The sequence below is a fragment of the Hyperoodon ampullatus genome (genome assembly GCF_949752795.1).
Source record: "Hyperoodon ampullatus genome assembly, chromosome: 13".
In the NCBI taxonomy this organism is placed as follows: domain Eukaryota; kingdom Metazoa; phylum Chordata; class Mammalia; order Artiodactyla; family Ziphiidae; genus Hyperoodon; species Hyperoodon ampullatus.
This window is the reverse complement of record NC_136926.1, coordinates 10,475,183-10,497,814: the sequence shown is the minus strand read 5'-3', so window position 1 is coordinate 10,497,814 and position 22,632 is coordinate 10,475,183. Positions and strand designations below refer to the sequence as shown.

Here is a 22,632-nt window from a genome sequence, read left to right as displayed (position 1 = left end):
CTGGGTAATTAGCCGTCTCACTCTGAAAACCCAAGTGATGTGGGAACCCTAGATTTAGGGATTGGAGGGATTATTTAAGCACACTAAGGAAATACACAAAAATCCTCTATCCAAAACAATCAAAAATTTTTTCTATTTTTAAAAAATTATTGAAGTATAGTTGACTTCACAGTATTGTGTTAGGTTCAGGTCTACGGCATAGTGAGTCACTGTTTTTTGTAGCTTGTGTTTCCTTGTAGGTTATTATAAGATACTGGGTATGATTCCCTGTGCTATGCAGTAAATCCCTGTTGCTCATCTATTTCATGTATAGTAGTTTGTATCTGTTAATCCTGTGCCCCTAATTTGTCCCTCCCCTCCCTTTCCCCTTTGGTAACCATAATTTTGTTTTCTGTATCTGTCTGTTTCTGTTTTGTGTATACATTCATTTGTATTATTTTTAGATACCACATGCGTGATAGCATATAGTATTTATGTTCTCTGACTTAATTTCACTAAGCATAATATTTTCTAGGTCCATCCACGGTGCTGCAAATGACAATATTTCATTTATTTTTATGGCTGAGTAATATTCCAGTGTGTGTGTATACACACACCACATCTTAAGTCAGTCGTCTGTTGATGGACACCTGGGTTGCTTTCATGTCTTGGCTGTTGTAAGTAGGGCTGCTGTGAACATGGGGTATGTGTATCTTTTCAAATTAGTGTTTTCATTTTTTTCTGGATATATACCCAGGAGTGAAATTGCTAGGTCATGTGGTAGTTCTATTCTTAGGCTTTTTTGAGGAGCCTCCATATTGTTTTCCACAGTGGCTGCACCAATTTACCTTCCCACCAACCGTGTAGGAAGGTTCCCTTTGTTCCACACCCTCTCTAGCATTTGTTATTTGTAGACTTTTTGATGATAGCCAGTCTGACCTGTGTGAGGTATTACCTCATTGTGGTTTGGATTTGCATTTCTCTGATAATTAGCGATGTTGAGCATCTTTGCTTGTGTCATCTTTGAAAAAAAAATCTGTTCAAGTCTTCTGCCTAGTTTTTGATTGGGTTGTTTGTTTTTTTGGTATTGGATTGTATGAGTTGTTTGTATATTTTGGAAATTAACTCTTTGTTGGTTGCATCATTTGCAAATATTTTCTCCCATTTTGTAGGTTGTCTTTTCATTTTGTTGATGGTTTCCTTTGCTGGGCAAAAAGTTTAAGTTTAATGAGGTCCCGTTTGTTTATTTTTGCTTTTATTTCTTTTGCCTTGGGAGACTGAAAATACTGCTGTGATTTATGTCAGAGTGTTTCGCCTATGTTCTCTTCTAGGAGTTTTACGGTGTCATGTCTTACATTTGGGTCTTTAAACCATTTTGAGTTTATTTTTGTGGATCAAATATTTTTGAAGTATAATTGAAAATACATAGCTAAGCTCAAAAGTATAAAAGGGATATATTGAAGTACCAGAATTGAAGAAACCGTTGCTGTGTTGGTGAGCTGTGAGCGCGGCCCCTGGCCCCATGGTGGAGACTTAGGGGGTGGGGGGGGAGGGTAGGACCCAGCCATAGGCCTCCAGGACCAGGGTTTGACACCCTCACCTGGATAGGAAGCCCGCTTCATGAGTTGGCCCAGAAAAGCACTGCCTTTTCTGTAAGAGGGGTTAGAGAATCTGGCTGCTGGCCTGAGTCAGGGCTCAGAGGGAGTCATCAGCCCCAGGCTGCAGGGGGAAACATCATGTTTGAAATTCTCACCTGCAGATCAGCTCTACTCACAAAGTTCAGATAAAGCAAAGCCAAAAATCCAGTGTAAAAACTAATTTGGAGCCAGTAAACCCAGTAAGAGTCCTCTGCAGCCCTGGGGCCACGGGGGACTCCCAGGGCAGTAACTGCTAGGGTGAGGAAATGTAGCCAAAACCACAGAACCCTGGGACATGGGTGTCAGCATTCTCCTCAGCTGTTTGTGTGTCTAAAAGACTTCATTTTCTTTAAAAAGCAACACAAAAGGAAGTCCCCCGTGGTCCAGAAGACTGCTAACAGACCCAGGTGAAAGTCTTTATACCCAAGAAGCTGAAAGTAATGGAGATTATTTCATGGATATGGAACAGGAGACCCTGTTTGGTCCAAATCACAGGAGCAAAGCCACACTGAGGTGTCCTATGACCCAGGTAATGCTTTCTCTATTATGGGTGAGGACTGGTTACATGGTTGGTTAAAGTGTAACTGAAATTGCTTTTGAATGAAGATATTTTTTTCCTCCAGAAATGTATATACAAATGAATTTATGGAGCCAAAGGTAAGGTCTTTAAATTACTAGTGGGTAAAGTAGTATTGCAAGGTAAACAGAACCATATGTCAGCATACTGAAACCAAAGATCAAAGGACCCAGGCAAGGTCTTTTCCTTCCCTCTGGTCAAAGCCTGGCTTCATGTTAGAGAGTCGGCCGTTCCCCCCCACCATCCACTCTCCCAGAGTGTGGACGCTGGACTGAGATTAGGGATGTCATCCAGCTCAGTGCCTGACTAGCTGTGTGACCTTGGGCAAATCACATGACCTCTCTTAGCCCAATTTCCTCTCCTGAAAAATGGAAGGGGTTGGACTAGCACTAAATGATTCCTAGGGCTCCTTTCATTTCACATTGGGAGCCACAAGGCTTTTACACCATGAATGGGATATGGCCACAGACAGGAAGTCAAGGGCCAGAAAAGGAAAAAGTGCCAGCACTGTAAGCTCAGTTAGGAAACCTCCAAGATGCCAAGGGCCAAGATGGGAAAACACAGAACATCAAAGTGATACCATGCATGGCTAAGGTCAGAGACTCAGCCATTTTAGGGAAAAGCACAATTTCATTTTGTTTAGCTCAGTTACTTGTAGATGAGCATGGTTTCATTTCTGAGCGTGAACTCAATTCTCCTGATACATGACCCTCCACCAGTGTGTACAAACGGTTTGAGTGCACTGATGAAGACCCAAGTCTCTGGGCCACTCAACCCTCCATCCAGCTTTTTAGCACCTCACTTGATTAGCAAATTAGTGGAGAAAAGAAGCTAGAGCCTTCTACCCTGGGACGCCAATTATAATTATCTTCAGGAGAAAACAGTAAGCTACGAATGTATGTACAAGCCATTCCAGCTAATTGTAAAAACATCGACAAGGGCCTTCCTAAGAGTGACCGCTGCTGTGAGTCAGACCCTTGGAGAACCAGTGCCCTGCCTCTGGAATCAGCCACTGAGCCCAGCTCCCACAACTGCCTCGTCTTTTTTTGTCCTAAAGACAGCCAGAGGGCCTGAGCCTGGGTGAGGATGCCAGCCTTCTCTACCTGCCAGGAGCGCATTCACTCATTTTATCTGCAAGACTCAACAGCAGGTGAGAACGAGACAGCTCCAGTTGTGTGTACCCTGGATCAGCTTTATTTTCCCTTTTTGTGGTTCTCTGAAAGGACAGGCTGAGCTGTGTATAGCAGTAAAGTCATTTCCAGAGTTCTTTACCTCTACAACTCCTCCAGGGCAAACAGGAGTTCCGTTAATCATTGACGGACTCAAGAGAAAGCCAAGGCATCTGTGCAGTTCCAGATTTGCACTGCCCTGCCCTCCCAGCTTCAGAAGATAGAAGCCTCAACGTTTGACCAGGCAACTGATGAAACATTTTCTCATGTGAACACTGTGCCTAGAGCCACAGTCTCCATGCTTTTGGCATCGTGAGCAATATTTAAACTGCCAAGAAAGAAATCTGACTGGAACAGGCCGAGCTTCCTCAGCCTCAGCACTATTGACATTTTGGGCCTGGTAACTCTTTGTGGAAGGTGGGCATGCAGGCCACCCTGTGCCTTGTAGGGTATTTAGCAGCATCCCTGGCCTCTACCCACGAGGTGCCAGTAGTACCACCAGTTGTGACAACCAAAAATGTCTCTGGATGTTGTCAAGTGTCCTCAAGGGAAGGGAGCCAAGTCACCCCTAGTTTAGAACCACCGGAGCAGGCCTGTCTGTTGTATTATGAGACCAAAAGCTTAGCTGGTCCCACCCCTGTGGGCCTAGCATTATTGCTTTAGACTTAAATCTGCATGAATATTTTCTAAAGCAAATCACGTTCAAGAGGCCCAATTCTGAAGACAAACTAGCTGGTCAGTCCTGTTAAGCACATCATCCCTTTTTGGCCTAAGTCTCCAAATCCTAATTTCATAGTTATGAAATTTGCTTTGCAAGCAGCTTCTTTAGTCTCGTGAAAATTAAGTTGTAAGAGCAGAGAATGTGATGTCTAATTTTGTGCTTAAGAGGTAGGAATAGCAGCATGGACGGCTGGGCCTCAGTTTATGGTGTGGCTGAGTAATTTGTTGTTTCTTTGAGGTCCTTGCTTAGGGTCCAGAGAACCTTTCCGGCACATTCCTCTCGGAACCAAACCACGTTTACTTATGCTTTTGAAGTGTTAACGTGGCTGCCAAGAATCCTCAGGACAATAACTGAAGCGGTATTCAGTGGACTTTTTCTAATTTTATAAGGAAAGAAAGGTTCCAACATTTTACTTGTTCATCTTCCAAATTATTTTCATTCTTAGAGTTGGCAGATTTTTATCCCCAGTGGTAAAAGAGAAAGGAGGAACAGAATAGAATCGCAAGTACAACTCCTGTCACAGGGCAAGTCGGCTACGACCCTGCACGTCAGAATTTGACTGTGGTCAGATTACTTCATTGGAAAATAAAAATCGAAAGCAACAGGAACCATGAGAAAATTACCATTTGCCAAAACCAATGTTTGTCTGGCTCAACAAAGTTTATACCAACAAAACTAAAGCATCTTAGAAAAATGTACCTTGCAGACTATAAAAATTCATTTAGTTAAAAAGAGAAGTATCTACATTTTAAATTACCTTGATCCGAATTCCTCCCTCCAGAAATCTGCATCATTAAAACCGGTGGCGTTATCCTAATGGATGAGAGGAATTGAAAGGTGACCTGTTTTGTTTGTTTGCTATTAACCGCATTATAGGAGAGCTGGGTAGTCCATTCTCCAGTAATCCTTTCAAAGTGGCCTGAATGCCTTAAGGAGCTTTCCAGTTCTGCAGTCCTATAAAGTGACCTTAACAGCCAGTTCACGGTTCATTAGAAGTAATGACCAAACTTCGACAACATCGCACTTCTGGGAGAGAACGTCGCTGATCTCTTGACTCCAGGAGAGCAGCTTGCTCTAAGTCCTGCGTGGCTCTCCAACCCTCACCCCCAGAAGAAGCCTCCCTTGAAAGGAAGGACGGTCCCATCCCACGCTCCCAAGCTTAGGCTGACAGTGGCGATACTTTGTGTTTTTATGGGCTCTCTTAAGAAAAGAAGAGGTCTTGCACTAAGGCAAACATTTTAGATCATTGCTTTATTTGACTGTTTGTTCAACAGAGTTCATTCCTCTCAAGGTGGATCGTGAGCCGTTCCTTGTGATCTTTTCCTCGTTCTGAATAAAAAAAGGTAATGAAGAAAAAGCCTGTACTTTTGGACCTAGAATCTTATTTATGCTAGTAAGCTTTGACTGCAATTTCGTGTTACGATATTTCCTGCTGGCATCTCGGTAGTCACACGGAGCTCCCCGCACTCCAGTGAAGATGGCTGTCCACAACTACCACCGTTGAAACCAAAAGTAAGAGTTGAAAAATGCACCTTTTACAATAAAAAAGTAGAAACCAATTCAATTTCCTTTTTTTTTTTTTACGAATATAAAGTTTCTTGTAAATATGTACAGTCTTTGAGCTAGTTCTATAGCAGGAAGCATTTCACAAATGAGACACACGATATACACTTTGAGGGCTAAGAAGCCCACTTCTCATGGAGATCCTAAATGAGATGCCAAGACTAAAACACCAATTTCCAGTGACCTCTCCAAATACTTGTGGACCAAGAGACAGAAACTTCAGCAAACATTCAGTCAGATCTGCCCTGGAGAAGAGAGGGGATGCAGCGTGACCCCAAAGACAAAGCAACGCATAGAACATGACAGCATGACACTGGCCAAGGATGCGACAACGTGGAGGAAGGGCCATGGGCGTTTCAAACAAGAAAGCACTTAGGTTAAGAGATGAGCAGGAGGGAGCCGGGACTCAGGCCAGGTTGCAATCTGGAAAGTGAGCTGAACCGTGGACACGGGGGTTAAAACGCGGTCACGTTCGCCAGCTGCGGTGGGAACAGGTCTACCCGTCAGCTTACCTAGGATGTGCCCTGGTGGGTTGAGGTGTGGAGAAGCAAGAGAGGCCTGGTGGGAGATTAAAGGCAGAAATAAGGCCGCTAGGTAGCTTGCCAACTGCAAAGCCTCTAGTTGGTTCTTTACCGGTTGCCAGGAACCTCGCACTGCCGGAGGGGAGAGAGAAACTGGGTGAGCCGCACGGCACCTAAGGAGGGCTTCCCCGCCCGGCTGGGGTGGGAGAGTTGAGCTGCGGCTTCCTTCTCGAACTTCCTGGTCTTAGTCTAGCCCTAGGGAGAGGCTCGTTTGGGAAGTCACAGTTTTCATGGGGTAGAACCTGGTGGATTGTGTGTGAGCAGAGTTGTCCGCGCAGGCGTCGGCAGGGAGGTGTGGAAGTGTGAGGTGTGGTTTGCTGAAATCCTTCTCTGGTCGTAAGGCTTGAGCGTTTGGTTTTTGTTTGTTCAGTGCTACAGACTGCAGCTTGTGGCCGGTGAGTTGGCAAGTCCCAGAGGGTCTCGGTTCGGCGGGAGCTATGGGATGGAACTAGTGCATCGGCAGAGCAACCCAAGGGGGCAGCCAGGTCGGGGGCAGCGCATGCAGTGAACCGCCATGCAGAACTCCTGGGGCTCTCTTCCCAGCCCGGGGAGCCGGGGAGAGTGCGCCATCACGACGACAGGAGGTGAGTGCCCCCGGCCCCCGCCTGGACCCCCCATCGGTGCCGGGCTCAGGGCAAGTCTGTTGCATGCTTTCCTGGCCAGAGCTACATGGAAAGTGGAGACAGCAGGCCGGTGGGTGACACTGAGGGGCAGGGAGGGAAAGGCTCCTCGTGGCCCCTTGGCTCCAAGTCACTGCCTCTGAGCCGGGCCGATGGCCTCCATACATTCGCAGCTGGTGGGAGGGGAAGTCGTCAAGGCCATCGAAGGCAATGAGAACGGTAAACATTTGGCTGAGGTGTCCCGCTGGGTAAGACAGGGCCATCTGTGTGGAGGGACTGGAAGGGGGGTGGGCCTAGGTGAGCGCGGGAGGGACTGGAAGGGGGGTGGGCCTAGGTGAGCGCGGGAGGTTAGCCAACGGCAGAGGCTCTTCTACGATGCATGGCGGTAGTAAAGACCTGATTGTGTGACCTGCTACAAATGACTACAACAGGAAATACGGTGCTATTCAAATCTATTAAGAAGTCTGTTGTCTTTAAAAAATAAATAAAAATAAAACAGAAAAACAAAAACCCAACCAACCCTAGGATCTTAAAGTAGCTATTAATTAGGATTCTAACCATGTCGTAGTTAGCCCCCGGTTGGTTTCCTGTGATGAACTGGTACAGGCTAGAGCTAGGTACAAAAGTTTATGAATGCTTTGAAAGAGTAACAAAGTGCAAAGAGGGTGACTGCAGGAGGGCGCCGGCAGCTCCCAGGAGCCCCACGCCCCTCCTGGCTGCAGGGTGTCCGTGCTGAGGCGGGTCTGGGTCCAGCTGCGCCGTGGGCACTGGGGTCCTCTTCAGCAGCGTTCCATAGTGCGGATGGTCTTTTCCTGCAGTTCAAGAGGAGGAGTTGGGTTTTCTGGCTGAGATTTATACTGAAGACTGGTCCCAGACCTAGGAGGAGGAGGAGGGGGATTTGCCATGAGAGGTCAGAAATCGCTGTGCTCACTTTGCAAACAGGAAGCCCAGACGGGGGTGTGCAGGAGCACGTGGCCTCGCCTTCCTGCCGTGAGCTGAGCTCGCGGAACGCACCGCAGAGTCCCCAGCACTACGTTAAGTACTTCTACTGTTACACACCCCATTTTATCCATAAATCAGAGGAGATAAGGAAAAGCATTTAAACAGCTTTTCCCCTCCCTGTAGCGGCAGGGGTGCCAACAGTGAACTGCGGATGGCAGCAGGGGAGTACGAGCCAGAAAACCGGCCCCTGGAACCGGCTGGCCTGCTGAGGAGACACCATGCTCTGGAGCCTCCCTGTGCACTTGGGGGGCCCCTAGGCTTCAGCACATCCCTCCATCTTGCTAACCTAGAAATTACACAGGTAATAAATACATGCACGTGATTTAAAAATTTTGAAAGGTTCGGAGTTCTTCTAGAAGGCAACCACTGTGTCCAGTTCGGTGTAGCCTTCCAGAGAAACTGTTGATGTATATGTGTTTGAAAAAGTAAGACATCGAACCTTCGGAATAGCATGTTATCACCTGTGTTTAAGAAGGGTGACTACACATCCGTATTTGTTTGTATGCAGAGAGGATCTCTAGAAACTGTGCACACTGGCTGCCTCCGGAAAGGGAACGCCATAGCCCTGGGCAGCTTTTACGGTTTGAGGTGCACACGTTATCCATTTGTGCAACAGGAAGCCCCTTTTTTTTTTTTGCAGTATGCGGGCCTCTCACTGTTGCGGCCTCTCCCATTGTGGAGCACAGGCTCCGGACGCGCAGGCTCAGCGGCCATGGCTCACGGGCCCAGCCGCTCCGCGGCATGTGGGATCTTCCCAAACCGGGGCACGAACCCGCATCCCCTGCATCGGCAGGCGGACTCTCAACCACTGTGCCACCAGGGAAGCCCAGGAAGCCCCTTCTTAAGAGGTTCTCTTCCTAAGCTTAAGTCCCGCAGACTCCGAAGTATGGTAGCGGCGCCCCTTCCCTACAACAGTGGCCCTCAGGGATGAGGAGGGCGCCTCACTCACCTTGTTGACCTGGGCCAGCGGGGTCCTCACGGCTCCCACGGGCAGCCGGCCCCTGCTGCCGTCCTCAAACAGCCTCCCGGGGGAGCGCTCCCTGCGCGTGCTGAGCATCCGGCCGGGGGACTTCTCCCGCTCCAGGGGGCGGCCTGGAGACTTGTCCCTGCGCAGCTCGGTCCGCCCCTCGCGGTAGCGGTGGGGCGTGCCGGGCTCTCGCGGGTGGCTGGGGCCTTCGGGGGGCGCCGGGCTGGAGGCCACGCGCTTGGTGATGTGCTCGTTGTACGTCGGCGGGCCTCGCTTGTTGGGGCTGCGGCAACGGGAGAGGAAGGTGGGGAGCTGAGCCGTCACAACCCAAAGGGGCAGCTTCCTCCTCCTCTGAGCCACCCGTGCCCCCATCTCACTACGCGTTATTAGAAAAAGACCCCACTGGGAATTCTTCGAGCCGCTTATCTCAACAGTGAGGCCAGGGAAAGAAGGCAGCAGTGACAGCAGAGGGGAATCAGGCTTCCTGGTCTCGACACAGGCTTTCTGCTGAGCGCCCACAGCGTGTCGGGCCCTGTGCTAAGCTCTCCAGGTACCTTAACTCGCCAGATCACCCTAACAGCAGCTCTGCAAGCTAGGAACAGCCGTGACCCTCGTCGTACAGACAAGAAGCTGGAGACACAGAGAGGCTGCGATTCCAGTGCAGGTCAGTGCAACGTCGTACTCCCCATATTCTACCCTGCTGACCTAGTATTTTCCAGAGCCTAGAAGGCACAGAAAGAAGTCTTCCTTGAGGGGTTAAGCCTGTACTCATCGCTGTCAAGCTGCCCCACTCCTGGGCCTTTGTTGGGTCACCTCTCCTTCCAAGTGGCTTTCTAAGAGTCTTTGGGGCATCCGATGCCAGAGGTGTAGGGATCAGGCCTGATATAATTAGGAGACTGAGGAGGGCAGACGAAAGCAGTAGAGCTGGCTCAGAAAATGTCTGAACAATTTGTATGACCAACCTAACCCTCCACCCAGCCCTGGATATGTCAGATGAAGATCTCACCAGACACGGCCCTAACCACCTCTCTGAAGAAGCAAGATCCAGAAACACAGGACTGAACACACAGCCTTCGGCGTCAGTTCCTTCCAACCCCTGATGAGCAGCCAAGGTACTCAGGCCCTTGTTATCTGAGCATAATTAGTGCGGGGAAAAGGCAGACTACTTAAAATGGGAACACCATTTCACAGAGAATGTTACTTGAAGACATTTTGATTGATTGGGTCTTTATCTTGGAAAAGTAAAAGTAGAAATCAGGAAAATATATTTTAACCTAGATATTTTTAAAATCTAAATTACAATTGCAGTTACATGCTAAGAATGAACCAAGTATGAATCACACACTGATTTATTCTGCTCTAATTTTTCTCAAAATTCTATGCTAACATGCTGGGTGACATCCTTCACCAGCAGTGTTGTAATTTTTGCAGCAAAATCGTAAAGTCATTTCTTAAATATTTGACAGTGCCACTGGTTTTCCCAGAGGCCTCTCTTCCTTTTTTTTTTTTTTTTTTGTGGTACGCGGGCCTCTCACTGCTGTGGCCTCTCCCGTTGCGGAGCACAGGCTCCGGACGCGCAGGCCCAGCAGCCATGGCTCACGGGCCCAGCCGCTCCGCGGCATATGGGATCCTCCCAGACCGGGGCACGAACCCGTATCCCCTGCATCGGCAGGCGGACTCTCAACCACTGCGCCACCAGGGAGGCCCCTCTCTTAATCCTTGATATTTAAATCCTTCCCCTTTGGAAGGGACCAAACTTATTGTTTTTTTAATTATTGGTCTAACTGTAAGGAATCTTTTGTCAATACCCATAATGGAAAGCAACTGAGCAGCGAAGACACTGACCCCAGTGGGGGAGGGGAAACTCTCTAGAGCAAGTTTGAGGGCCAAATCCAGACAGATGCCTGCTTCTATCTTTTACTGGAGCATGGCCACGCCCATCCAGTTTTTGTGGTCCAACAACAAAGTTGAGCAAATGAGACAGGGGCCATGTGGCCAGCAAATGTGAAAATATTTACTATCTGGACCTTCACAGGAAAAGTTTGCCCGTTCCTTCTCTACGGTAAAATAGATTGGTGGACAGAGCAGAAATAACCACCTGTCTTAAATGGTCAGAGTCCATTGTAAATAATTTCATTCTCTTGCTTCCCTATGCAGCTCAAAATTTGGAAATTCCAACAACCCACGCTCAGAAGGCCAGAACCTTCTTGTGTGTGCAGCAGTATTGAGATAAACCTTGATTTCAAGATGTCGAAATCTGAGCTATCTTCATCTCTTGTCGTGGCTTTGTGATACAGAAGACAAAAAAAGAAATTTCAAGTAAGAGTATCCGATTTGTAATGGAAGGGAAATTATAAAGCGTGTCAGGGGCCCATCGTAAAGCAAGCTCACTGCCCAGAGGAAGAAAAGTGGCTCAAGGAAGGCCATTCGAGAAGTCAGCTTAGGTTGATGGGATAAAGGAAAACACTCGTCATTCTGGGCGGATCGGGCCATTTTCCATCTCCAAATCCTTTAATAACCAACGCTCTACCAAGTCAATTTTATGTTTGTTTCTTGCAAAGAGTTACATTTCCTGCTGTGCTGAACAGACCCGGGGCAGTGCAGCCTGCAGTGAATCTCATTCTCCCAAGCTGGCCTTCTACATTCGGGACCTGCCCAAAGCAGAGAGCAACAAAAAGACGGTTTTATAAGCCAAGAGACAACTAAAGGAAACTGCTGGTTTTCCAGACATGCCTGGCAGCAGCAGGAAAACAACAGCATTATTTCTGCCCCTTGTTCACAGGAACTAGAACCATTTTCCACGACAGAATAAGTTAACTCCTTACAGAGACACCATATCATCTCAAAAGGAAGGTGCCTGGCCATCTAACTGACTAGTGAGGCAGTGGAGAAAAGAAAAAAATCTAATTACAGTACTTGGGTTGGCTCTTGGCATGACTGACTTGGAAACTGAATGAAATCTAGACCTTGTCAGGAGAGGACTACAGCCCTTTGAGCAGTCTCTCCTGAGGCAGGATCAAGCCAAAGAGTGAGAAGCAGCTGGTTATTCAGCACTTCTGGTTTTCCAGCAAGTTCCTCGGACTAAAATCACACTGACCAAACGTTTCTGACCAACACTTACATTTCAACAGAAGAAACAGACACTATTCGTTAGGACATAGTCTCAGAACATTAAATTGACAGCTCTCTTTCCCAAGATCTAAGCAGCATTTCATAACATTAGAGGTGGTTCCTCCACCAGACTGAGTCCCTTGAGAATAAAAGCCATCTTGTCTTCAGCTGTGTAGCCCCAGACATTGTGTCTGGCACATGGTAGGGGGTCCATATAACTCTTTATAGGGTAGACATGTGGGGTTTGTAAACCAGTCCACAAAATTAAAACCCTAGGTCAATTAAATATTCCCCTGGGTTATAAATAAGCTTATCTCCTTTGTGGACCGGGATCTTAAAATTACACATCTCAAACCTTCACATTGAACCGAATCTGGCTCTGAGCCCTGGGTGTCAAGACAAAGCCAGTCCCACTTCCACACACTGCTGGTGGGATAACGAAAGGGTATGGCCTCCAAGGAGGAAAACTCACCAACATCTATCAAGATTACCAACGCCCATCAATTCCTTTTCTAGGAATTCATCCTCCAGATAGATTCCTAAGCATGCAAAGTGAATGTACAAAGTCATTTACTACAGCAACAGACTGGAAACAACCCAAACATCCACTGATAAAGGAGCAGTTAAATAAGGTATAGTCGTGTGAACGAATGAAGAAATACTTCGGATCCTGCCGTGGAGCAATCTCTAAGACACAGCAGAGTGTGCGTGGTATGCTGTCGCCTGTATCGAGAAGAAGGGGAAGGGCACCTCCAGCATGGCAGGGCGCGGGCTCCCGAAAACCTGCTTCTCCACAGAAACAACACGAACACTGGCAAAATTGTCAAGATCAACTTTTGGGAGCTCTGGAAATTAACCAAAGTCTTGCAACAATTCAGAGAGTGTTTATGCAAGAAAATGTGCAATATTCACCACCCCTGTCTCCCCAGATCTGCAGTAGTTTTGAAACCAACAGCCTTGTAACCAGCTGTGAAAACCAGCACCCCGGCAACCATTGGAGGGGAGTACATTAGGACTGGAGCCCCAGCCTCAGAAAACTCACTATCTGCTCCTCCTTGGAAAAAGACCGTCCTCGGGGCTTGTTTTTTTTTTTTTTTTTTTTTTTTTTTTTTTTTTTGCGGTACGCGGGCCTCTCACTGTTGTGGCCTCTCCCGTTGTGGAGCACAGGCTCCGCGGCCATGGCTCACGGGCCCAGCCGCTCCGCAGCATGTGGGATCCTCCCGGACCGGGGCACGAACCCGTGTCCCCTGTATCGGCAGGCGGACTCTCAACCACTGCGCCACCAGGGAAGCCCAGGGCTTGTTTTTAATTGAGCTGATTCAGGTCTTCCTCTCGAGAAATGCCCTATCTCTAGACGTTTACCAAAAAAAAAAAAAAAAAAAAAATCAATTGCTACTGTTTAACATGGCAAATGCCTGAGGCAGTAAGACCAGTTGGGGAAAACAAGAGGCCAGCTACAACACTCAGAAGGAAGTCCTGCATATTCCTGGGGATCTGTAAGGCCACACACACACACAAACACACACACACGTAAGCCTGTCACATACCCAGGAGAAACCTACGAACGCCTGTCAGCCACAGCTGAGTGCTGAAGGTGTGCCCCCAAACACACACACACACACACACGCTCAGCAAAGGGTGGGTTCAGTGCATCTAAGGAAATCTCTAGTCGTTCAGCTGACCACTACCCTAACCAAGCAGAAACTTCAATGGCTGCACATAACAAAGGACACAGACTACAGCATTAGCACAAGAGTCACTAAACAAATAGCGACGACACCACCCCCAGGGAGGGGAAGGGGAGCCGCCACGTTGTACTACTTGAAATGTTCCGTTTTCAGCAAGAAAAAATTTACAAGACATTCCAAGCAAGAGTAAATAAATAAAGTGTAGCCCACACTCAAGGCCTCATTTCTCCTTTTACCAAGGGGGGCAGGAAACATTCTCCTGTTGCTTATAAAGGGCTCATTTCAGTGCTGCAGATACCAAAGAAAGAGTGGCTTGAGCTTTGAAGATTGGGAAACTTTCAGCCAGTTTGGCAAGATATCCTGCTTTGCAGGAAAGCAATTTGCCCCTGTGATGAGGAGGAAGAGAGGTGCGTTACCTGCGGGAGGTGGACGGGCCCCGGTGGTGGTCAGTGCCGGTCTCCTTCACCAGGTTTCCTTTGCAGCAGATGACCCTTAATTTATCCTGATACGAGGATGCCAGGTAAATCGCTCCCGAGGAAATTGCAGGGCCCAGGTAGCGTGGGTTCGGGATTTCCAAGTACGCTCGGGCAGGGGTCCTGTGGAGTTCCAGGAGAGAGTCTGCACGGCCGGCCACCTCCACTGCTAGGCGGGATGAGAGGGAGCACCGCCCGGCCCGACACCCAGACCCAACCGCCGAGCTTTGCAAAGCCTGGAGGACAGTGCTTACCCCAGAGAGGAGCGGGCCTGGATCTCAATTACTTCGAGTGAGTTGAAGTGGGTCACAAACAGATAAGGCTCTCTGTAGGCTGCGTGGCCACCACCGAGCAAGAGCGTGGGGCAAGGGAGGGTTAAAAGAAGATCAAAACCTGGCTGCCATGCAATCCCTGAAGGGATTTACCCTACACATGCACCCACGTGCCTACATAATGAGACATGTTCAAGTTTACCCCCTGCTGCGCTGTTAGAACAGAAGATGGGAACCGACTCAAGGCTACATGGTGGGGATCAATGACATAAATCATGGCACATCTCTGGAATTCCGCACAGGCATAAAAATGCATAAGGCAGCTCTCTATGCACTGATGGGGAAAAAACCCAAGGTGTAGTTTTACTTAGTTTGTAAAGCAGGGTTCAGAATACTGTGTAAAGTGTGCTACCACACTGATTTTTTAAAAAGGGAGGGGGATGAGAATATATATTTTTTAATGTGCCCGTTATTTGCATAAAGCACTGGAAGGATAAACTCAGAAAAATGTTTTCCTTTCGGGGAGTGGGGAGGGAGGATTTGGGAGACTAGTGATATGGGTGAGACTTCATTGTAGACCTTTTTAAACTGTTTAATTGAATACATTTTTCTAAAAAATTTAATTAAAAAAGACTAGGTTCATAGATGATTAAATATTTCTGGTACTATATTTCTGTATCACAGTGTCACTCAAACTCTGGGATATAATGAGAGCTGTTTCTGGTCTTAAAGGGAAAAAGATGATGATCACTATTACTCCTCGCGGTGAACTGCTACTTAGGCCCTTGTGGACTCTCCTTGCCTGGCATCGGGCTGAACCAGCAGAATGTGGTGGAAGCGAGAAGGCCTGCCAGCCCCCACTCTCGCACTCTTAGGAGAAGCCCTCGTGGAGAGGAATGAGGCCTCCAGCCACCGGCCCCTGCTAAGCTCCCACCTGACGGCCAGCTCCAATTGCCAGCCACTTTGTGAAGCCATTTCCGACTTTCTAGGTGTCCTGGTGCCCCTGCTGACACCGCAAGAAGCAAAACTGTCCAGTCAGGCCACAGAGGCTCAGGCAATGATAAGTAGTTGTTTTAAGTCACTAGGTTTTGGAATTTGTCATGAAGCAACAGATAAACGAAACAGCCTTGAAGGGTATTTCAGAACATTCACACAGTCACATATGTACGTTGTGTGTGTGTGTGTGTTCACCCTTTGACCCAGTAGCTCCACTTTTAGAATTTCTGAGCTGGGGATATTTAACAAGTATGCAAATTTTAGTGTAAGTTGTTCATCACAGTATTGTTCAGACTTACAAAATGAATGGGCCTAATTAGAATTGGCTAAATTGACAGGTGTTCAGCGCTGCTGTGGGATGCTGTGGGGTCTTTGACATGATTTAAATGAACTCACAGGGAATGGTCTCCCTTTCTATCACGAGAGGCCGGCGGGGGGGGGTTGGCTTGTGTGGCTCTGCGTCAGGCCTCGGGATCTCTGCCCTGGACGCTCACGCGGGTGATGCTCCACGTGGCGCCTGGCGTCTAAGGGAGCCCCGAGCACGGTGCTTAAGCCTAAAGGAATTCCACCTGCGGTGTTTTCCCGGGACACCAACTACTGGCAGAAAAGAGCCCCACACGTCGCCTCACCTACCGAAGGCCAAAGGTAAGCGACTCCACTTGAGATCATCTGTGCGGCTGCGTCTTCCGTAAGAATCCACGAACACCCCAAACTCTGCAAGGAGGGAGAGCCCGGGGCGTGAGCACGGCCAGAGGCAGGGGTATCAATGACACACTTTGATGGAAGAGCAAGGAATCCAGCCCAGGGGGCTTGGATTGTGAGAAACCTCAGGAGCTCTGCTGAGCCACGTCTCTCGGGATTTATTAAAGAAAGAGGGTTCGAGTGAAAGGGGGGAAGATAGGAAAAGAAGGGGGAGACGGAAGGAGGAAGAGTCAGAGAGTGAGGAAGGGGGAGAAACAGGCCCAGAGATTTGGGGGGAAAAAAGCAGGAAAGGGAGAGAGGAGAGGGAGAGAAGGGAGTGAGAGGGAGGGAAGGACAGCGCAGGCCGCTCTTGGAGAGACTGACTGCGCCGGACCTGGCTGGAGCCCGGGGGTGGGGCGGGGGCACCCTGGGGGCCCTGGCGGTGCAGGACTGCAGGACCGCATCCTCCGCACTCCCCGTAGCAGGACCAGCCCCGCCCCAGGCACACTGGCCACGCCCGGCCCCTGGACCCTGCCCCGCAGCTGTGGTGCCGTGAGCGCCCCCATCAGCAGCGGGCGGGTGGCCGCTGCACTCACCATGGAAGCAGAGCAGGAACTCCTCCCGCTGCCCCGCGCCGTTCACCTGCATGATGGACACGGGGAAGCTGTGGGAAGAGGAGGCAAACACGGCAGGCGCCAAGGAATGGTCGTTCTTATCCAGGAATTCTGTAAAGGCAGGCAAGAGGCGGAGCCTCAGGACCCAGAAGGAGGCTGAGGCGGCAGCGGAGCGCAGGCAGGGGGCGCGCCCGGGCCCTACCCTCCAGCGTGTACTGCTTCATGTCAATCTCGTAGAATTTATTGGTTCCGATGAGGATACTGTAGTTGGTGAAGTGGACACAGCTGCAGGGCTCCGAGGTCTCGATCTCCTGAGACGGGGCAGAGAGGAGGATGTGAGCGTGGAGTCGGGGTGGCCCCTGCTCTCCTCGGGCATCTAACCAAGCCGTGCAGGCGTGGCCGCGCGACTTCTTCCTTTTGTCTTCACACCAAGCACATTCAGTCTCTTCACGTCCCTCACAAGGATCCCTCCATCCTTTTGCTACCTCCAGGTTCTATTCAACCTGAGACTAAGAAGGTTAAGTTGCAGCCAAAAAAAGGGTCAGAAACACCATTTCAATGAAAAGGTAGCATTCAAAAAGAGAGCTTTAAAACTACGCCATTCTAATCAGAAGAAAAAGCCTGGAGGAATACACAAACAGTGGTGGTTAGAGGGAGTGGTTTTAGTTTCCTTCCTTTTCCAAGCTTCTAGGTTTCTATTCTGAACCTGTATCACCTATATCATTGTTATCATTACTGAATTATCTCATCTATCTGAATTATCTGCTTCCTAATTACTTGTTTTCAGGTCAATCCTAATGGCTTCAAAAACCTAGGCATGCCTATTCCAAATGATGCCAGGAATTATAAAGAAGCAGTGATTTCTGGGAATTTTCCTGAAGTTAACAGTTCAAACTCTAATCAGCATTATACTCACCACTAAATATTTATTGATCACCTACTAAGTATGAGGAAACTAGTATAACACAGTGAAACGTTAGGGAAAGTCAAACTTCAGTTTTGGTCTCAACTTTGTAACCTAGGATCTTGGCCAGCCTCAGTCATCTTACCTGAAAATTAGGGATGATCACCCGTTTCTCACAACTGTTGTGAAAAGTGTGTGAAACAGCCAGCTCAGTCTCTGGTACCAGTAGGTGCTCAATAAAAATGCAAACTAAACAAGAGCCCGCCCCAGATGAAACAGTTTCTCTAACAGGTAACAACCCTTATATATTCATCCCTCCTTTTACTTTTGAGAATAATCATGAAAGCACCTGAAATACATCAGGCTCAGGATGGGTGGAACCTTCCTAGTCTACGGACAAGAGACAGCCTTCTCCAGAAGCAAGGCAAATGCAGTGATCTCACGGATAGCTGTCCACACTGTAGGCAACATCACAACCAACTGTGCTCCGAGGAGAGCCAGCTCCCGCACTGCGTATCAAAACACAGCCAGCGCTGGTTTTTTTGAAGGTCATTAATAGAAACTTTTACAATCTGAGAAGGATTCTGGTAGGTGCCACCAGGGCTTCTAGCTCCTCAGTGAGATCTTCCTTTCTTCTACTGGTTCAAACGAGGTGTCTCCTCCATCAGCCACCTTCCTTTCTCCCTTCACAAAAGGCTGAATTCACTGGGCTGGCCAGAGAGGCAGCTCACACACGCAGGGGAGGAGAGCGAGAGGGAAAAGTGTGAGGATGGGCCGCTCTGGAGCTTTCTCCAGGGAGCAAGACACCCTCCCGCTCTCTCTAAGGTCACCCAGGCTGAAGGGCCCAGGCCCCACACTACTCCCTGAGACAGCACCTTCCCCACCTGCTCGCTGGGAGAGCAGGCCCGGCCAGGCCCGGGACTTACTTTCCGAATGCAGTACTTGCTGAGGTTTTCGTTGTAGCGGAGAATGACAACTTTGTTGGGCATGGCCGCGCAGATGCAGAGCCCGCTCTCGATCTGAAAAGCAGTTGAGGGGGGAGGGGGGATGGAGAAATAAGGAAAAAGAGCGTCACCAGTGTGTACACTGGCTCCGTGGCAAAACTAGGAAAGGAACATCAGTTGAGAGCGGGGTCTCTCAAGCCTGGCACTATGGACACTTTGGACCAGGTCATTCTCTGTGGTGAGGGGCCATTCTGGGCACTGTAGGATGTTTAGGAGAAACCGCAGGCCCTGCCCACTAGATGCCAACAGTGCAACCACCAGTTGTGTCGAAAAGCAACAGAAGTTTAACCCAGTTTGAGGACACACAATTTTCAAGGTCAAATCAATCAGCCCTGTGGGCAGAGGAGCCATGACAATTTTACGAGCACTTGCTGGCTGAGGCCCGCAGGGGCGCTTACCTTGCCGGCAGCAAACAAGTGGCAGCCCTTGACGGCTTCGAAGATGTTGGGGGAGATGTCCGGCTGGGCGGGAAGGTGAGACTGTGCGAGGGACTGTTTCACTTTCTTCACGTCTACGAGGCACAGGGCCCGCTCTTCTCCTGAGGGGACAGAACAGCAGAGCCACAATGGCGGTTCTCGTCCTCCCCTGAATAAAAGCCACGCAAGGCCAAGCGGAGGCACTGCTTTCCACAAATTCCCATAAACACAGTTTAGGTCCAAGTTTTAGATCTAAAAGGAAAATATCTGGCCTCTTGGTCAAGATTCTGGGAGGAAAACAAAAAATTCTGCAGACACAAAATTGGAGAACGTGAACTGAATATTCAAACATGCTCCCCACCAAAGTCAAAGAATGGGTGGGGGACAACAAAACAGTAGACGTGGACTAATCCAGTATGTGTCACGGTGTCATGAGGGACCACAGAAAGGCTGAGGATGGTTCCACGTTCAAGGAGACGAGGGAGACCTGAGTGAGTGCAGTGCGTGGTCCTGGACTGGGTCACAAGCCAGGAAAAAAAAAAAGGACATTACTGGAGCCACAGGTAAAAGCCAGCTATGGGCAGTACATGAGAAAATGGGAGCAGCAACGATTAAATTCCCTGAATTAAAAAGTGAAACTATTCTATAGGATGCTATAATGGCAGATACATTGTTACCCATTTGTCCAAACCCGCAGAATGTATAAGAGTGAGCCTGAATGTAAACTGTGGACCTGGGGTGATAATGACGAGTCCGTGTAGGTGCACTCCGGTGGGGGACGCTGACGGAGGCAGCGGCCTGCGCGTGCACGTGTGGGGCAGAGATACAGGGGAATTCTCCCTACCTTCTGCTCAGTTTTGCTGTGAACCTAAAACTGCTCCCAAGAATAATGTCAAGAAGGAAGGGAGGAAAGAAAGGAAAGGAAGGAAAGCAAGCAAGAAAAAAGAAACCAGGAGCTTCCCTGGTGGTGCAGTGGTTGAGAGTCCGCATGCTGGTGCAGGGGACACGGGTTCGTGCCCCAGTCCAGGAAGATCCCACATGCCGCGGAGCAGCTGGGCCCGTGAGCCATGGCCACTGAGCCTGCGCGTCCGGAGCCTGTGCTCCGCAATGGGAGAGGCCACAACAGTGAGAGGCCCGCGTACCGCAAAAAAAAAACAAGCCAGCAGCGGAAAAGAGCTGAGAGACCAAAGAAAGCCAGTTCCTGACCATATTATGTCAGGATCCAGCCCCTGGATCCAGCCGGCCAGGCCTGAATGAGACCTGACTGTGGATGTTTTGAACATGGAGCCAATGCATTATTGTTTTCCCCTTAAAAAAAAAAAATACACACACACACACACACACACACACACCATACACACACATACCATACACACACATATATATAGTACCACCAATAAAGAGAGGGAAAAAAAACCTTCCTGCCATATGGGTATGTGAGAGAATGCCCCCTGTTCTTAGGTGACTGGCTGAAGGATCCAGTCACAGCTGCCACTGACTCTCAGGTGGTTCAAAATAAGTGAGAGAGAGAGAGAGGGAGACAGACAGAGAAGCGCGGGGGAAATGTGGCAAACTGCTAATGAGTCGTGCACGCAGATGAAGGGTGTCTGAGACCAGGGAGACATGGGAGGCGGGCAGCAGGGCGGGCAGGTGCTCAGAGAGGGGGCCGCGTGTGAGCAGAGCGCCGGGGGCGCGGGCACCTCCAGGACGCAGAGGGAAGAGCCGCTTCCACTCCAGCCTGCCCCCAGGAGGGCCTGTCTCTGCGTTCGACAAGCATGTGGCGAATCGTCTCCCTTACAAGTGAAGGAAAAGCGCCGTGTCCTTGGCCTCCCACCTGCAATCATGAGGAGCTTCTCCAGGTCCTTGATGATGTAAATCTGGAAGACGGCTCCGATCCCTGGGACGTGGGTGAGGGCGTTCTTCAAGACATTCAGCGCGTACAGCCCTTCCTCGGTGCCCACCAGCACCACCTGCCGGGGTGCAAGTCCCCAGGCAGAGCGTGAGGGGGGTCACGTCCCCATAACCAGCCCCGACACAGCCGACGGTGCCCCAAAAAACATGGTCACCTGGTCGCTGAAGGGCAGGGTGCAGTTCAGGTCGAGCCGGTCATCGCCTTCCAGCTTCAGCAGGGAGTTTCCAAGCAATTTCTTTTCACACGAGAAAGAAAAAAAGAGAGAGAGAAAAGAGGACACGGTGAGCTGAACTGTTCATAACCAGACCGTCCAGACAGACAAAAGCAAGAACGGAGAAAAGTTTAATGCCAGGAAGAAGGGCGAGTTCCTCCTGAAGATGCTCAGAAGCACACATCCACTCGTGGCTTGCCCCGTATTTTGATCTGAGCTCAAAAGGCAGGACGTGAATGTTATCGGCATCTCTGGGGTGGCTGTTAATTAGTGTCGGAGTTGTAACTCAGTTCGGATGCAGAACTAAATGAGTGCAGGAGATGCAGAGAGAGTCTGTGATGCGAAACAAGCCGAAGCTGAAGGATGTCCCTGCCAAGGCTTGATAAGCCACATGGACTCTCCTGCGCCTCCAGGTGGTGGCACAAGGGCAAAGCCCAGTGTCAGCAGCAAACCAACCCACTTCTGAGTCTCTTTACCTGAACCCACGCGGGCAGAAGCTTGTAGGAGGTACAGCCAGGGCCCTATTGTACACACATGGATGGGGCGCTCGGTAAAAGGCTCACACGTGGGATAAGGAGATGGGTCATCAAAACAGGTTCACCCCACGAGCAGGAGACTCGTGGTTGAGAATTTTCCAATTGCTAACACTTAAAGTGTTTATTAGGAGCTAAGTGTTTGAAAAGAGCCGTTGGGCCTTTGGTGGAGCAAACACCAGTGAGTGATGAGTGCTGTTTGTATCCCGGAATGTTCCAGGAGGAGTGATGCCAATCAAGGCCCACCCACATCTCTTACGTCTTCAGGAGAAGTAGGATTTCAGACCTGCCTTCGTAAGAGTAAATCACATAAAAGCAATTGAGCAGGTTATGAAAAGCCTTCCTGAAGGAGACACGGCTGTCGGCAGCCTTTCGTGCCGCTTCACGGCCAGCGTGCTCGTAACGCAAGCCTTCAAACCACATAAATACTTCCGGGTAAATGAGAGAGAGGATTTCCTTATAAGTACACTTGCCCTGTGCTGCCAGAACCGAGATGTAGTGCGCCCTGAGAGCTGGCTAAGGGGGTCGACTCCCCCATTCTAGAAGGCTCTGGGGGTTGGAGGGGGACCCACGATGCCGGCCAAGCTGCCTCAAAGCCTGGATCTCTGTCGGCACAGAATCCCGGTCATGACAGTCTCAAGCCATCACCCCTCAGAGAGGGAGGCCAAGGGGAAACACGGCAGCCGACGGGACTCCCACCAAGTCTGCCCGCTTTACAGAGACAAGCTCCGGCGCCCGTGTGCATACTCACAGCATCGGCTTCTGCCTTTTCCCTAGACACTCTCCCACCTGCAACAACTGACTCTAAGGCGGTGACCCAGCGCTGCTTGTCGGGAAAGCTGGGAGCCAGCAAGTAGAGGGTTCTCCCGGGCCAGCAGGTGGTGTGCGGGTGAGATTCCATCTTCAGCACGTAGGGGACATCTAGAAGATTCGACAGAGCACAGGGTGGAGTTCACCCACCCCCGCCGGGAACAATGGCCAAGCCACACCTGAGTCCCAGT

At 49.5% G+C, this 22,632-nt stretch overlaps 1 protein-coding gene across 1 annotated transcript in view; it reads right to left on the bottom strand.

The window, feature by feature from the left end:
* Positions 1–7,682: 7,682 nt before the first annotated feature.
* Positions 7,683–22,632, bottom strand: part of CIT (citron rho-interacting serine/threonine kinase) — a gene marked incomplete at its 5' end in the record, with an annotated part of 168,347 nt that continues 153,397 nt past the window's right edge. Inside the window, 12 exons of the mRNA XM_079718132.1 lie at positions 7,683–7,723; positions 8,799–9,099; positions 14,032–14,211; positions 14,343–14,421; positions 15,990–16,070; positions 16,634–16,762; positions 16,854–16,962; positions 18,482–18,574; positions 18,958–19,097; positions 20,810–20,945; positions 21,042–21,122; positions 22,383–22,552. Of these exons, the coding sequence (XP_079574258.1) occupies positions 7,700–7,723; positions 8,799–9,099; positions 14,032–14,211; positions 14,343–14,421; positions 15,990–16,070; positions 16,634–16,762; positions 16,854–16,962; positions 18,482–18,574; positions 18,958–19,097; positions 20,810–20,945; positions 21,042–21,122; positions 22,383–22,552 (1,523 nt within the window). The 3' untranslated portion in view covers positions 7,683–7,699. The remainder of the gene's footprint in view (positions 7,724–8,798; positions 9,100–14,031; positions 14,212–14,342; positions 14,422–15,989; positions 16,071–16,633; positions 16,763–16,853; positions 16,963–18,481; positions 18,575–18,957; positions 19,098–20,809; positions 20,946–21,041; positions 21,123–22,382; positions 22,553–22,632) is intronic.